This window comes from Schistosoma haematobium, chromosome ZW, assembly GCF_000699445.3.
Source record: "Schistosoma haematobium chromosome ZW, whole genome shotgun sequence".
Lineage (NCBI taxonomy): Eukaryota > Metazoa > Platyhelminthes > Trematoda > Strigeidida > Schistosomatidae > Schistosoma > Schistosoma haematobium.
The window spans coordinates 76,376,006-76,390,814 of NC_067195.1; the positions used below are offsets into that span (position 1 = coordinate 76,376,006).

General features: G+C 37.6%; 1 protein-coding gene across 1 annotated transcript in view; it reads left to right on the top strand.

Annotated features, from left to right (window-relative positions):
- Positions 1-10,525: 10,525 nt before the first annotated feature.
- Positions 10,526-14,809, top strand: part of MS3_00004422 (uncharacterized protein) — a 63,328-nt gene continuing 59,044 nt past the window's right edge. The window contains exon 1 of the mRNA XM_051212335.1: positions 10,526-10,617. Coding sequence (XP_051072508.1) covers positions 10,590-10,617 — 28 coding nt within the window. The 5' untranslated portion in view covers positions 10,526-10,589. The remainder of the gene's footprint in view (positions 10,618-14,809) is intronic.

Sequence of the window (14,809 nt, forward strand, 5' to 3'; positions counted from 1 at the left end):
TTACGGATTTACTCGAGATTATTCAGAAGCCTAAACACCAGTTGTAGAGACAATTTATTGTTAATGATTTATAAAAATCCGCAAGCGTACAGCGAGCAAGCACACGATGAAACAGAGTGTGTGAGTGTGTGTGTGTTAAAAATCCATATATATTTTTGAGAGTTAATCGGGTGTGGATAAATTATCGATTATCTGCACTTGCAACCAATAGGAGGATAGCTTAAGTGTTAATGTACACACATGCATTTGATCATACACACTGAATTAACATAGTGAATTAAGAGTCAGAAATGGACACAGAAATTAACATGATGAATTAAGTGTCTGAGTTACAATGAGTAGACAAATGATACAGTGGCCAAGTGGGCTTGCCACACACCACGCCACAGCGTCATTTACATACACTTTAAAACAAGGTAGCAACCCAGACGAAAACATGGGAACATTCTCACTGATAAATTAACTATTTTTTATGAGAAATACGGTAGACGTCCAAGGAATTCATTTAACAGATAATTTTGTAATCAACCTTATTCTTATTCATAAGTTTATATTAGTTGCATTTTATTGTGAAACATTCAACAAGTATTACGAGCTATTTGAAGAGGATGATGGTATTTTTCCTTACTGAAATACTTTTGTTAATTTGATAGTTAATTACGCATCAAGACAGCTGTTTTCGCTTTAACTAAATTTTAGTTAAAGTAATCGCTAAGTATATCGTTTTTTCGAAAGTAATTTATCATCTGTACTTTTGAGTACATTGGTTCTTTCCGTATTTATTTGCACTTTTGGTTCGAAAACTTTGGTTTTTAACTTTTTCCTGTCATCAGTTTCTTTTGTCTCTAGGTATTGTTTGTGCATAGATTCTTTTTGAGAATCTTTGATTAATGAACGGACAGTGGAAAAAATTAATACCCAACGCACGGGCTGTCGAAACTCTGTGGAAAGTGGCATGCAGTGCGATGAGTACAAAGGATAGTACCACGAAACTTGCACGAATTTAACACCTGTGCCTTCCAAAGTATTTGGTACAAATGGATGTATGTGTTTGTGATAGCAGTGATGTTGGGACGCAAACAGCTTGCTAACAGAAGCCACTCAATTGGTGAATGCTGCTAAAAAGCATCTTTACAAGCGTAATTGAGATGGATAAAATGGTGCTCACGTTGTCAATACACAAATCGATATGAAAATACCGAAACTAAGCTCAGAGTCTATTAAATTACATGGGCAGACGGAAGAAGGTCTATAAAGAGGTTTGTTAGAAATAAAAACTCAAGAAAGTAAGTTTCTTCTGTCCGTCACTCTCCAAATGGTAGCAAGCAAGAAGACGTATTCGTAAAACCAGGTCTGTTTCTATCAGGAAAAACAACCTGACTACCCAAGTTATCGACAATCATTCAAGATCTCGCAGTCTAAATAACGCGTCTGTGATTGCTACTCCATTGAAAACTGATGAGTAGGTATAAATCAAGAATGAGAAACGACCTAATATCGTTAAAGAAAAACCAGTCCTTCAAACTATAGCTGATAAATTAAAGGCTAATTATAATGAAAGGTCAATTGTCTTTTAGAGTCAAGGAGACTGAAAGCTCAGAATGTAGAACTCGCTTTGAGCTGAACATTAGCTTGATAGAAAATTTGCTAAACTAGCTAGTGCGTCAGGATACCTCTAGAATCGCCTTGCTGAAGCTTTATAAAATAGGTAGCCAAGTGAACTTAGAAAAAAACCAAACCAGGTCGCTAAAAGTGGTATTTAATTATCTTAGTGAAAGAGACTTAGTAATGCGGAATGGACATGAACTTAAGAAGTCAGAGATTTTTACCCATAAGTGCTTGCCGCTCGTGGATTTTTTAAAAAGGCGGGAGGACAAGAAAGAGCTATAACTAAGGCTAGATTCTGACAGAAGGGACCTTAAATTTGTAAATTTTAGGGTAGTGAGGCTTCGACAAAGAATGATGCTTAACCCACTTTGAGTGTAGCAAAAAGACATTTAAATGATCTTCGAGTCTGTTGGACGAACGTCCGAAGCTTGTTCAACAAGAGATAGAGGATAGGTGTACAGACAGACTCCACCAAGCTGGATGGAATCGCCCTCACAGAAACCTGCGTTACGCAGTCTGTAAACAGTTGGGAACGTGATTTCAAACGTTTCGCATCGGTAAGAGCCTACAGAATTCAGAATCATAGGGGAGGAGTAATTCTATTCATTAGAAATACTATCCCATTTGCCGTTATTGATAACATACCCGTGCGAATTAGTTATTTTCCACTTGTAATGCAAAGGTAGAGAGCTGCTGACTGGTTTGGTCTATCACCGTATAAACTACGAGTTGAACAAGGTCTTCCCAAACTATTTAAACACTTAGTCACAAAGTAGTTGATATTTAATCTTGAGAGATTTTAATGCACCCACGGTAGATTGTAAAAATCTGAAGACTGAATTGTCAGAAAATTCTTTCGAACTGAAGCTAGTCGATGAGGTTATAGCATGTGCTCTTTTGCAACAAGTGAATGAAACATTGATTCTGACATCACAATCTTTACTGAATACAGCTGAATGTGCTTTGTCGCACATTCGCACCATATCACGATTGGCTAAACTGTAAAACATATCCCTCACAACAACTAACCAGTTTAGGTCACGCATTTCTTGAAATATTGACTATCTTTCAAATATATATATTTGTGTTCCTTTATTCCTGATTTCTGGCTTGACTGGGTTTACAAAGCTGTTACGAACAAAAGATTTGTGGAGGAAGAACACTGATCTTTATTGTAAACTGTGGTCTGTAGTTATCAGGGGTCAGATGACAAAATTTTAGATCACTTGATCGAGAAATTCTAAATCACTTGTTGTTGAGAGAGAAACTCAAAGTTTTAAGGTGACTATAAGCTATTATTATGAATACCATCCCTTTCAATAATTTTAAAATTAATTTTTTCTACCGACATGTTAAGCCGGGTTCGTTAGCAGATTTGAAGTTGAACTTTTAATTTTGCACCTTGATTTTGTGTTTTGAAATTGTCATTCTGAAATCTTCAATATTGGGGAGACACATATGAAATGGGTATTTGGAAATCCACAAATAAAGTGTGGATACTTGATAACTGAAGTTCTGATTTCCACGTTCTTTGGTTCTAGAAGGATTTATCGAAACAGGAAAAATTTCTAGGAGCAATGATTATGGATTAATGAATCAAGTTTAATCGATAATTAAGCAAGGTAGTCGACTACAGATGCTGGGTATATTCATTGATGTGTGGGCTAGAAATTGGGGGATCATTTTCGTACAAAAAACCAAAATCCTACCTGTTATTTACTTTGTCTATAAAACTTCATAACACCTCTCCAGATATTTAACTACGCATTGCATTTTCAAGAGTCTAAATAAATAAAGCAGCACTATAATATTGTTTTTTGTGCTCTTGAACGATACAGGAAATTCATAATATGCCCTAATTCAAAGAATCTTAGAGAAAATTATTTTTCCATATGGAGTCAAGGAAAATGTCAAGCTTTGTAATTGATGAGTGGTGAAGATTCAGTGTTATTTAGCCGTCATTACGGTATCACTATGTCATTTCACGATTCAGCACATATAAAGGTTGTGCGAATCTCCCCACAAATGATGAAGCAGTATCAGACTTGAAAAAGTAATTGTAACATTGACTGGGATTCTCCTGCTCCCTTAGTGATATTTTGCATTTTCAACCAGCCTACTACTACAAACGTAATTGGATGTTCGGATGTTTGGATGGAATAAAATTAAGAAAACAGCCTGATTGTAAACTGAAGATGAATAAAACTATGGAGATCATTGAGAATAAATCGATTGTTTTCCACAGGTGTATTATTATTGCTTACATGGACATTTTGTTGGATTTACATGTAAAACAGACAGCTGCCAGTCAGTAGTATGTAGTTTCGGGTAAACCGTAGAATTGTTTTTGAACATCAAATCATTTCCCGATATCACTAAATTGGATCGTTCCGCTCTCAGAGAGCAATGACGTCATAATAATAATAATAATAATAATAATAATAATAATATATTTCTGCATGTGCAGGTACACACCGTTTTTACAGGCATGATCTATAAATTACAACATTTGTTGGTTCGCAAAATGCTTCCCAACTTATTAAATTTATAGTTGTTATAAAGTGAAATCGTAGAGCGCTTGCTGTAAACTATGACCTTGAGAGGACGCGTAGGTCAAGTTTGTTCCCAACGTCAGAAGTTTCATAGCTGTGCTCTCAGAGCAAGATTCTGAAAAAGAAAAAAAGAGAAACAGAAGAGCAGCAAGGCACTTGGATATGAACGCCAAAGGTTGCTTAACATTGTGTAGTAGAACGAACAGAGGTAGAATAAATTAGAATAAATTCATATTGTCTTGTTAGAGTGAAGTGAAGTCAGAGGCTCCATATTAGAGAATGTACTAATAAAGCACAATGAGTTGTGATGTTTAACAAGTTGGAGTAAGCTCACATGAAGGAAGGGAAGTCAATGTTGGTACATGGGAAGCGGTTTATTAGAAGGGTGTGTATATAGAGGGTGAAGTGTTAAGAATACTAATGACTATATCTTTTGTTATCTTTTTTTTGTCTATCCGATGCCAGCCACACAATCCTAGTGTAAAAGTCCGGGTTAGCATGTTGTAGGTTGTCTTAGTAGAATAGCTAATCCAGCATAATATTGGAAACATGAGTCTGAGTGGTGAGCGTAGGAAGACAATCTATATCACAGATTGATTGACTTATTCTCAATCATGAGGAGCCTGATACATACAAAATGTTCTGTCCCCACAAACACGGGTGGATTGAAGTTATCGCCCTCACCATCAATGCTTGCTGGTCAGTAACTCCACCCTCCCTCCTTTTGTGATGTTAGGCTCATTAGGCTTATTTTTGTATATACGTCATACCTCACACAATCCTCTGCTTCACAACCTGTTGGAAAGCACTATTTCTATAAGTACCATTTTACAAGCTTATCAGGCAGTTACAAGCTCTGGACTGTGGGTAAAGCATCGATGCAGTGTCTCTGTTGACTATAGTATAAAGTATAGTTTGCCAATCAGAATATAAGCGTTAAGAAGGGTATAATGTAGGATAGTTGTTTATTTAAGCAGGCGGAAAAAGTATAGAAGTATATGAGTTGTGGATAAGGGAACGAGTGGAGAAATAATATTAATTGCTAGTCAACATAGTGTACAGAAGAGTAAAAAGTTAATACAGGATAAACAGGAAGGAACTCACAGTAACTTGGTGCTGATGTTATTTTCTGTTGTCCTAACCAGTTGATTGGTAACAGGCTCCATAGATGCAAGACCACTGGTAGTAGGCAGCCGATTGTTTGGTCCTCTTGACTTTTTAGGGTGGTAGTGAGTGTCCCTTATCGACCGAGTTTAGTTTAACAGTAATGATCGGTCCAGTGAGTTACCTGTCTACTTCAAGTGAAGAAATAGGGTGGAAAAAGTAATTAATACAACTGCAAAGTGGGAAAAATAAGGCAAACTGAACTTGAAGTCCATTTTAGTCTAGACATGGAGAGAGCCTATGATGTCTGAGTGGGGCGCAGATGTGTTCGTACGTGCAAGATCAGTGCGAGTGAGGGCTTGATCAAGCAGTTTTGCAAGCGTATGTAATTCATCTGCCATGCGAGTCTCGGAGGGAAGACTGTTCCATATTATTGCATACTTGGTGAGGAAGAAGTTTTCCCGAGTTTTTGATCTGCATTTCTCAACTTTGACCGTAGATACTTTGTTTCGGAGTCCGTATTCATGTGAATCTCGGGCAAGAATTATCTTACATGTTGAATAAGTAAGGTTTTTGAGTAGTTTGAAGTAGAGAATCAAATTAGACCTAAGCCTTCTCTCCCAAAGGGGTGCTATTCCTAAGATTTGGCATCGAGAACTGTAGTCAATGACCGAGTCAGTTTTAAGTACTTTGCGGGTGAAGTCTCGTTGTATTCCTTCCACCTTTAGTATATCAGATAGGCGTAGGTTGGAAAATAAGAACGAGCAGTATTCAACGATAGGTCTTACACAAACTTTGCAAAGAAGGATTTTATATTCATTTTGATAGAAATTAAGGAGAATGAAGCCAAGCAATTTCCGCATTTGGGTTGCTTTGGCTGAGATGTGTTCAGAGAAATTAAGACTGTGTGAGTAATGTACCCCTAGGTCAGTTACTGATGCCGGTCTAAGCAGTGTGTGATTGCTAAGTGTTAGTTTCATTTTAAGAAACGTGTCTCCTATACATAACCAGCCGCATTTCTCTGTGTTGAGCTCTAACCTCCAGCGTTTGCACCAGTCGTCTACCATGTTGAGTTCATGTCGGATTGTTTGCATAGTACTGCGTAAATCGCAAATGTCAGTTTTATAGATGACTTTTAAGTCATCGGCATAGAGGTAGGTCTTACCTGTGCTAAAACACTTGCATATATTGTTGATGTAGATTATAAAGAGCAATGGACCCAAGACACTGCCCTGGACAACACCACTGGTTATTGGTCGAGGTGTAGATGTATTAGAGTTAATCTTAGTTATTTGATATCTGTTCGTAAGAAAAGACTTGATCCATTGCAGAAGGGGATTTATAATTCCAAATGACTTAAGTCTGTTGATTAGAAGATTATGAGGTACTTTATCAAAGGCTTTCTTAATATCGAAGTATAGTATAATAACTAGTTTCTTCTGGTCGCGTATACGAGTGACCTCGTTTAAGAAGTCTATCAGGCATGTACTGCACGACCTTGTTCTAATGAAGCCGTGTTGTGACGGGTCTATTAGATCTTCCTTGAGTAGGTGATCAGATAGTTGATTTTGTATCACTTTCTCCATTATGCGTGATATGACTGGAGTGATATTTATAGGTCTGTAGTTTTCAACCAGGTTTCTCGGTCCGGATTTGTGTTTGGGAAGAACATACGTTAACTTCCAGGTTTCCGGATATGTACCTGTCTCTAAAGATAATGTGTATATTTTGAGCAGTAGCGTCTGTATGTCCGGTCCTGACATTTTATAAACGATTGAAGGGATGTCATCGGCACCAGAACTCGCATTTGGCTTAAGGGTTTTAATGGCGGTATGTATACTCCTAATGTCGAAGTTTATGGTACTAAGATAGTTTTTGCCGGTGCACTTTGTGTCGATATCTGGAGCATCAGATGTATTTCCATTGTGAGAAAACCATTCACTTAATAGTTCACATATGACGGTTTGGTCATTATACGTTACTCCGTCGTGCAGTAAGGAGTGAATGTTGAGGTCTGTGTTCTTATGTGTTTCGTGAGGAGACGACATAGGGCTTGGGCTTTAGATGCAGCAGCGAGCGCAGTACGTTCCTCTACCTGTTTATGCTTGTTGTGTTGACTTTGTACTCCGTCAAGTACAGAGTATATCTGGTGCAGGGCACTGAAGTCTTTTGATATATAGTACATCCTTTTCAGTTTTCGCAGTTTAGACCTAGTCTTTCGGTTTATATAGGGAGTAACTGTTTTAAAACCAATTTTAGAGGGTATAGTAGTGTCTAGTGCAGATTTGGAGGTGATATTGAATATTTCTAATGTTTCTAAGAGGTTATTACTGGTAAAGAAACTGCCCCGGTCGGAGTGCTTTATTAGAAATAGAAAGTTTTCCCAGTCAGCGTTTGCATAGTCTCTATGTTGAAATCGCGTGTTTAATGTCTTTAATTTGTTGTATATGGCAAGAATCGGAAGGGTGCAGAGGACTATTTTATGATCGCTGTTGTGAAACTTTTCGCCAACCACCATTGATGTTGGTGTGACATTATGACAGAATATCAAGTCGAGAATGCTGTGATTTCGTGTAGGCAGGTGTACATGTTGTTGCCAGCCGTGTATGTCTAAGGACCTAAGTATGCTTTTAAGGCACAATGGGCCAAAATGTGTTTTCCAGTTGATGGTGGGAAGGTTGAAATCACCACATACAATTTTGTAAGTGAAGTCAAGCGAGGCAGCCTGAGCAAATGACTCACTTATAATAGTGTCAGTTGAACTGGGAGTGTTAGGAGCTCGATATATGCATCCGATTAGTATTTTACACTCATGAGTGTGCACAGTAAGCCATATCGATTCAGGAAGTTTGCTGAGGACGTGGTCGCTATAGATTTCCGCTCTCAAATTTTTTGATACATAAACGAGACAACCACCACCCTTCTTGGTGACTTGATCACAGCGGAAGTGGTCATAGGTGTCTATTTGTAGATATGTGTCTGTGGTATCGGAGGACAGCCAACTTTCCGTTATCAAAACAAGTGAGGGGTTGTTTAGAAGTAATAGGGTGCGTAGGTAAGTCATCTTACTTTGTACAGATCGAGCGTTGATTAACATAAGTGTCAGGTACGGTGACTGTTTGTCTAGTAGAAGGGTATAATGTAAACCCAGTGGTTTGTCTGTTTTGCCATAAGAAAAGGAAGAATCGGGAGCGTTGACTCCATGTCGAACGGAGAGCATGTGCTGGCCCATGTAGCGATGGTCACGGTTTGCACTCCTTTATCTCTTATCATAAACATTATTCCGGAAAGACTTTACCTATTCCATAAAAAAATACAAAATCAAAATAACATAGGTAACACTTTATAGTAGGGCAGGTTGGGAACTAGATAAATGGAGACTGTTACTCCCACGGACTTCCCAATCGACGTTGGCCCACAAAAATTGAAGAGATTAGCATGGCCATCAGACAAATAAAGAGCGGCAAAGCAGCAGAGCCAGACATTATTCTGGCAGAGGCGTCGAAAGCAGATGTATCGGTAAATGTAAAGATACTCCACATTCTCTTCAGCAAGATTTGGGATGAGGAACAAGTACCAACAGACTGGAAAGAAGGATACCTGTTCAAGATACAGAAGAAAGACGATCTTAGCAAGTGTGACAACTACAGAGGCATCACTCTTCTCTCAATACCAGGAAGCGTCTTCGACAGGGTATTGTCAAACAGAATAAAGGACTCAGTGGACCCCCAACTTCGAGACAGACAGGCAGGATTCCGTAAGGATAGATCGTCTACAAATCAAATCGCAACCCTACGGATAATTGTGGAACAATCAAATCAATGTAATTCATCACTCTACATCAACTTCATTGACTACAAAAAGGCATTTGATAGCGTGGACAGAACAGCACTATGGAAGCTTCTTCGACACTACGGCGTGCCTCAGAAGATAGTCAATATCATACAGAACTCATATGATGGATTACATTGCAAAATTGTGCATGGAGGACAGTTGAAAAAGTCGTTCGAAGTGAAGACCGGTGTTAGGCAAGGTTGCTTACTCTCACCCTTCCTCTTTCTCCTGGTGATCGACTGGATCATGAAGACATCAACATCTGAGGGGAAGCACGGGATACAGTGGACATCTAGGATGCAGCTGGACAATCTGAACTTCGTAGATGATCTGGCCCTTCTATTCCAAACTCAACAACAGATGCAGGAGAAGACGAACAGTGTGGCAGCAGCCTCAGCAGCAGTAGGTTTCAATATACACAAAGAGAAAAGCAGGATTCTCCGATACAACACAGCATGAAACAACCCAATCACAACTGACGGAGAAGATTTGAAAGATGTAAAAACCTTTACATATTTAGGCAGCATCATTGATGAATAGGGTGGATCTGATGCAGATGTGAAAGCGCGGATCGGAAAAGCAAGAGCAACATATTTACAACTGAGGAACATCTGGAACTCAAAGCAACTGTCAACCAACACCAAGGTCAGGATTTTCAATACAAATGTCAAGGCAGTTCTACTGTATGGGGCAGAAACCTGGAGAATTACGAAAGCCATCATCCAGAAAATACAGGTGTTTATTAACAGTTGTCTACGCAAAATACTTCAGATCCGTTGGCCGGACACTATTAGCAAAAACGTACTGTGGGAGAGAACAAACCAGATCCCAGCGGAGGAAGAAATTAGGAAGAAGCACTGGAAGTGGATAGGGCACACACTGTGGAAAGCACATAACTGTGTCACAAGACAAGCCATCTCCTGGAATCCTCAAGGCCAGAGGAAAAGAGGAAGACCAAAGAACACATTACGCCGGGAAATGGAGATAGACATGAGAAAAATGAACAAGAATTGGATGGAACTAGAAAAGAAGGCCCAGAACAGAGTGCGTTGGAGAATGCTGGTCGGCGGCCTATACTCTATTGGGAGTAACAGGCGTGAATAAGTAATATTTATTGATTCGAGTGCAAATCTAGCTGCATCGGCCAGTCCATGACGGAAGACCAATTGCAAGACATTAGTTATCTTTTACTCGAAAAACGGTCGGTACACTGTTCGACCTTCAGTGACCTGGTAACTGGATGGTCTATCTAGGACCATGACATTTCACTGTCCTACACTATGGAAACAATTTTCAATCAATACACGACCACTAACAATATTTTTCTCGTACAATCAATAGAAAAATATATGGAAAAATTTCCAAATAGAACAAAGATTTTTATGTACTCGTGAAATAAAAAAGCAGGTTGAGATTGTTTGAAATTACCAGCATCTCAGATGCATGCACTGTAGTTTGATCAAAATTTAAAATGAGTGGAAGTTACCGCTTATGATGGATCGAAAATCATCAGTTAATCGTAAGTGTTCAGATATTTTGATATAACATTCAATATTGACATTAACGCTTCCTTTTTTAATAAGCATTTGTCATCAGTTGTCTGTAGAACACTTCAACAACTAGAGAACAAATAATACTTATTGTTTACTGGTTGCAAGCACTTCTTCGTCGTATATGTTTAAATAATGGCCACTTTTTCGTTTATAACAGCGAAACAAAATCACCTGTTTACCTTTTTTAACATACCACTAAAAATTTTTATGTCATTTTTAATTTAATGTTTCGTACCTCAGTTTATTTTTCTGTCAGGATTGCCACTGTCGTGATAGAATTCATTTCACCATGAACTTTGTTGGCTGAAACTATCGACATTCAAGTTGTTTCCCAAAAAAAGCCTGACCTGCAGATGATTACCTTAATTTTATGGAAAAGTACAGTATGTTTTTCAGTCATTCATGAAAATTTATAGGGAAAAGCATTTCGGGATGATCTACAAATTCTTAACTGATCATCTTGTAAACTAATGTGCTAACTTTAGACGTATGCAGCTAATTGCATGAAGTATCCTTTTAGCCTTTATTGACCAGTTCTAATCTGTCTACTGTTCTTCAGTAGGATTGTATTGCTTTAGGTGACTGATCGACCCACAATATTGTTATTCCGTACTATTTGGTTCATACAAAATCAAAATTAATACGTCAGTAATTAGTCTTTAAGCTCTGAGGTATGAAACAGGGGTCTATTTCGCAAAGAGTGGAATCATATTTTATAATTTTATAAAGACAATAACCAATAATTCAAAGTAATCGAGGATTTGCAATTGCAAAAAGATTTATTCAGCCAGTAAACATCATTTCTGAGAAAGATTTACACCACTGTGATACCGTACCTTAATTCGATACTTAAATATAAGACAAGGTAATTTTCATTCGAAGATGAGAGGTATCTAGTTTTTGACTCCGAAATCACCTTTACTTTTTACAATGTTTTCCGGCATTCGTTATATATATATATATATATATATATATATATATATATTCATGAGACATTTAATTTATAACCTCACAATCAAAGCACATTCCTGGCCTAACAGTTCTAGTAAGTGAACCAAAACGTTTTCCCATATATTCTTGTTTGGAATTAATGTCTAAACCACCAAATTACAGCTCAGTAAATTATTTAAAGTAAGCGGTGCTCCAAATAAACCAGTTTTTGCTGGCACTAGTTAGTTACCTCATAACATCAGTCTTGATACAACCCGTTTCTAGATATGTTTTCTCCATAGGAAACATGGAGCATGGAACATCACAATGTTCAGTTGAGAAGTTCTTTTACAGTTTCAGTATGAAAAGGGTGAGAGGCTAGATAGCCTGTGTTAGTCCTGGCAATGGTTGTTTTTCATTTGACACAGCTTTCTTCTGAAGGCGTCGACAGGTGGGGCTTCAATCACGTGTATAGGTAACGAATTTCATTCGTTGATGATTAATTTGCTATGGGTTTGTAAACTGTCTTAGAGTGTCCTTATGAATCCTCTGTTTCTAAAAACAAAAAAGTGGGGGTATTTTAGATCCAAGTGTTTCATTCAGTAATTTAATAAATGTGATCAATTCACCTCTGGTTCCTCGGTATGTAACAGGAAATAGGTTTAGTTTAGCCAGTTGAACATCATATGGGAGGTTTGCGATTCCGGGTATCAGCTTAGTTGTGGTTCTTTGAATCCTTTCCAACAGCTCATTGTTTCGTTTTAGGTAGAGGTTGTCCGCTTGTATTCAGCACTAGAGTTTAGGATGAACGTATACTGTATAAAAAGTTAAAGGAGTTCTAGCATTGACTTGTCCAACGACTATTCGTATGGACCATAGGATCGTAAAACCTTGGACGTCTGTCTCATGGCAGTGTGCAGTATATTTTAAGTATTGGCAACGATGACTCATAAGACATTGTGTGTGAACAACAGGTAGCTCACTGTTATTCACCGTGGTGACTAATATGCGTTATAATGTGCTCGGAAGCATTTACCGACGACTGCCAAGTTCTAGATAATTCGGGTAATTTCTCCAATTCATCTTGACTCTCAAAAATATCCATTCACTTTTCATCTCTCTCTATACCTTGACAGCATCCGCATATAGCAAAACCGATGATGATAGGAGACTAGGAAGGTCATTTACACACAGATGGTAAAATACTGGTTTCAGAACTGTACCCTGAAGCATTCCGCTAAGTATAGTTTTCCGGCTCGGCAACTTGTACTCTTTGTGACGCCTAACCAGAAAGTTCTTTTTCTACATTAGTGAAGTGCCTCCATACTCAATACCACCTAAATTAGATGTCAGTTGGTTGGGAGGAACTTTGTCGAAAGCCTTACTGAAGTCAATATAGGCTACATCTATAGGTAACTTTGGATCTTTAAGGGCTCATCAACTTTCACTGGCTACGAACAAGTTATTGAGACACGAATAATTTGTTCTAAAGCCGTGGTGCTTTTCGGAGAGAATCCGGTTTTCATCGTGGTACTTAAACAATCCCTTCCAAATAATATCTTCTGAAACTAACAGTCACACTAGTTAGTCGTATTGGTCGATAGTTATCAGGTTTGTGTCTTGCACCTGTTTTGAAGACTGGACTTACTATGGCATTCTTCTAGTCATTTGGCAATCTATTTAGGGTTTCAGATAGACTAGAACATATTCGTAAGCAGTTTGTGATAAAAGTTGCCGATTTCTGTAGCAACTCAAGATGTATTTCATCAAGTTCCATGGATTCGCCTATATCAAGCTCAGTTAGTAGACCAAAGACATCGAGTTCTTTAATAATCATGGAGTTCACAGGGTGTGTAAGGGGTTGTATGAGAGGAAGGAAAGGGTATCTCCACGGTATATTTATTGTTAAAGTGATATGAGAATACCTAAGCTTTATCATAGTTGTCCTCCGCTAATGATACAGCATTTCTGCTCTCCATCTTTACATGTAACATCGTGCTAACACACCTCTTAGAATAAATGGTCTTTGGTTGATTCATATTTCTGAGTGGAATAAATTAGGTGGTTGCCTGATGAATTGAATAAAATGTTTCAGTTCAAATGGTAAGTTAAACAGTTGAAGCTATGATAAATGGGCTTTAGTTTTACTTTGAATATGAAAACCATGGAGCAAGTAGAAACAGGAGCAAAACGTTCGTGTTATCGGTAAAAAACTATTAAAAATATTTTCCAAGCTGTCATAAGATATTTCGGCCAACAAACAACCAAGAATCTTCAGCGAAAAACTTCTTCACACGAAGTAATTTACTTAGCTGTACACTAAAATTTATAGTTGTTTGATTAAACGTATGATTTTGTTAAAGAGCAGATAGAGACTACATCATTCAGTGATCCGAAATCTCAAACAGCAAAATAAGGTTAGCAGTTAGATAAGAAAGCAGGATGGAAATAGTGTATGGGTTAGAAATATGAAATATGATGGTGGTCTAACATCAATAGATCCATGATCTCTGTCAAAAACTTAACAAACTCCACAACCCCATGCTGATGGAAGATGGTTGTCCGACCAACAGAGATGAACAAGAAATGAACAGAATATAGGTCATAATAACAGTTTTGTGATTGATTTGAAAATCGTTAGAGCACAGAACGAAATTGATTACGGTTGAAACAGTAAAAAATTATTAACAAAGGCGAGATCCAAACATACTTTGAAAAGGAATTAGAACCATGTAGGAGAGGCGGATTCATCATTGGTGGGTAAAAAATGAACCGCAGTGACATTTTGGATCAATTCAATAACTGTCACCTCTTGATTAATTTCACACTTAAAGCAGAGGTAAAAATGAGACTTTCTCTCCTTGATGTCCTATTGAAAAAGGTGGTCAGATGATTCCTTAGAATGATCTGTTCTGTTATTTAAGATATCTGCAGCTATATCTCTTTTGACTTCAATACATGGGCAGATTTAATATAACTCGATAAACAATATTAAAATATGTTTGTTGTTACTGATTGGAATTTAATTTCTGTTCCTCTAATTAAAAAAAAATTAAATAGCACTTTGGAACAGCCCCCACATTCTTCTATTTTTAAAGAATAAATATTTTTCACTCTATTCATATTACAATAATTGATGTCATTTCGTTATTCAGATATGTCTTGATTGTTTAGATATACCTATCATATTGGTTCTATCAATTCAAAGATTGCTTTCACGATCCTATA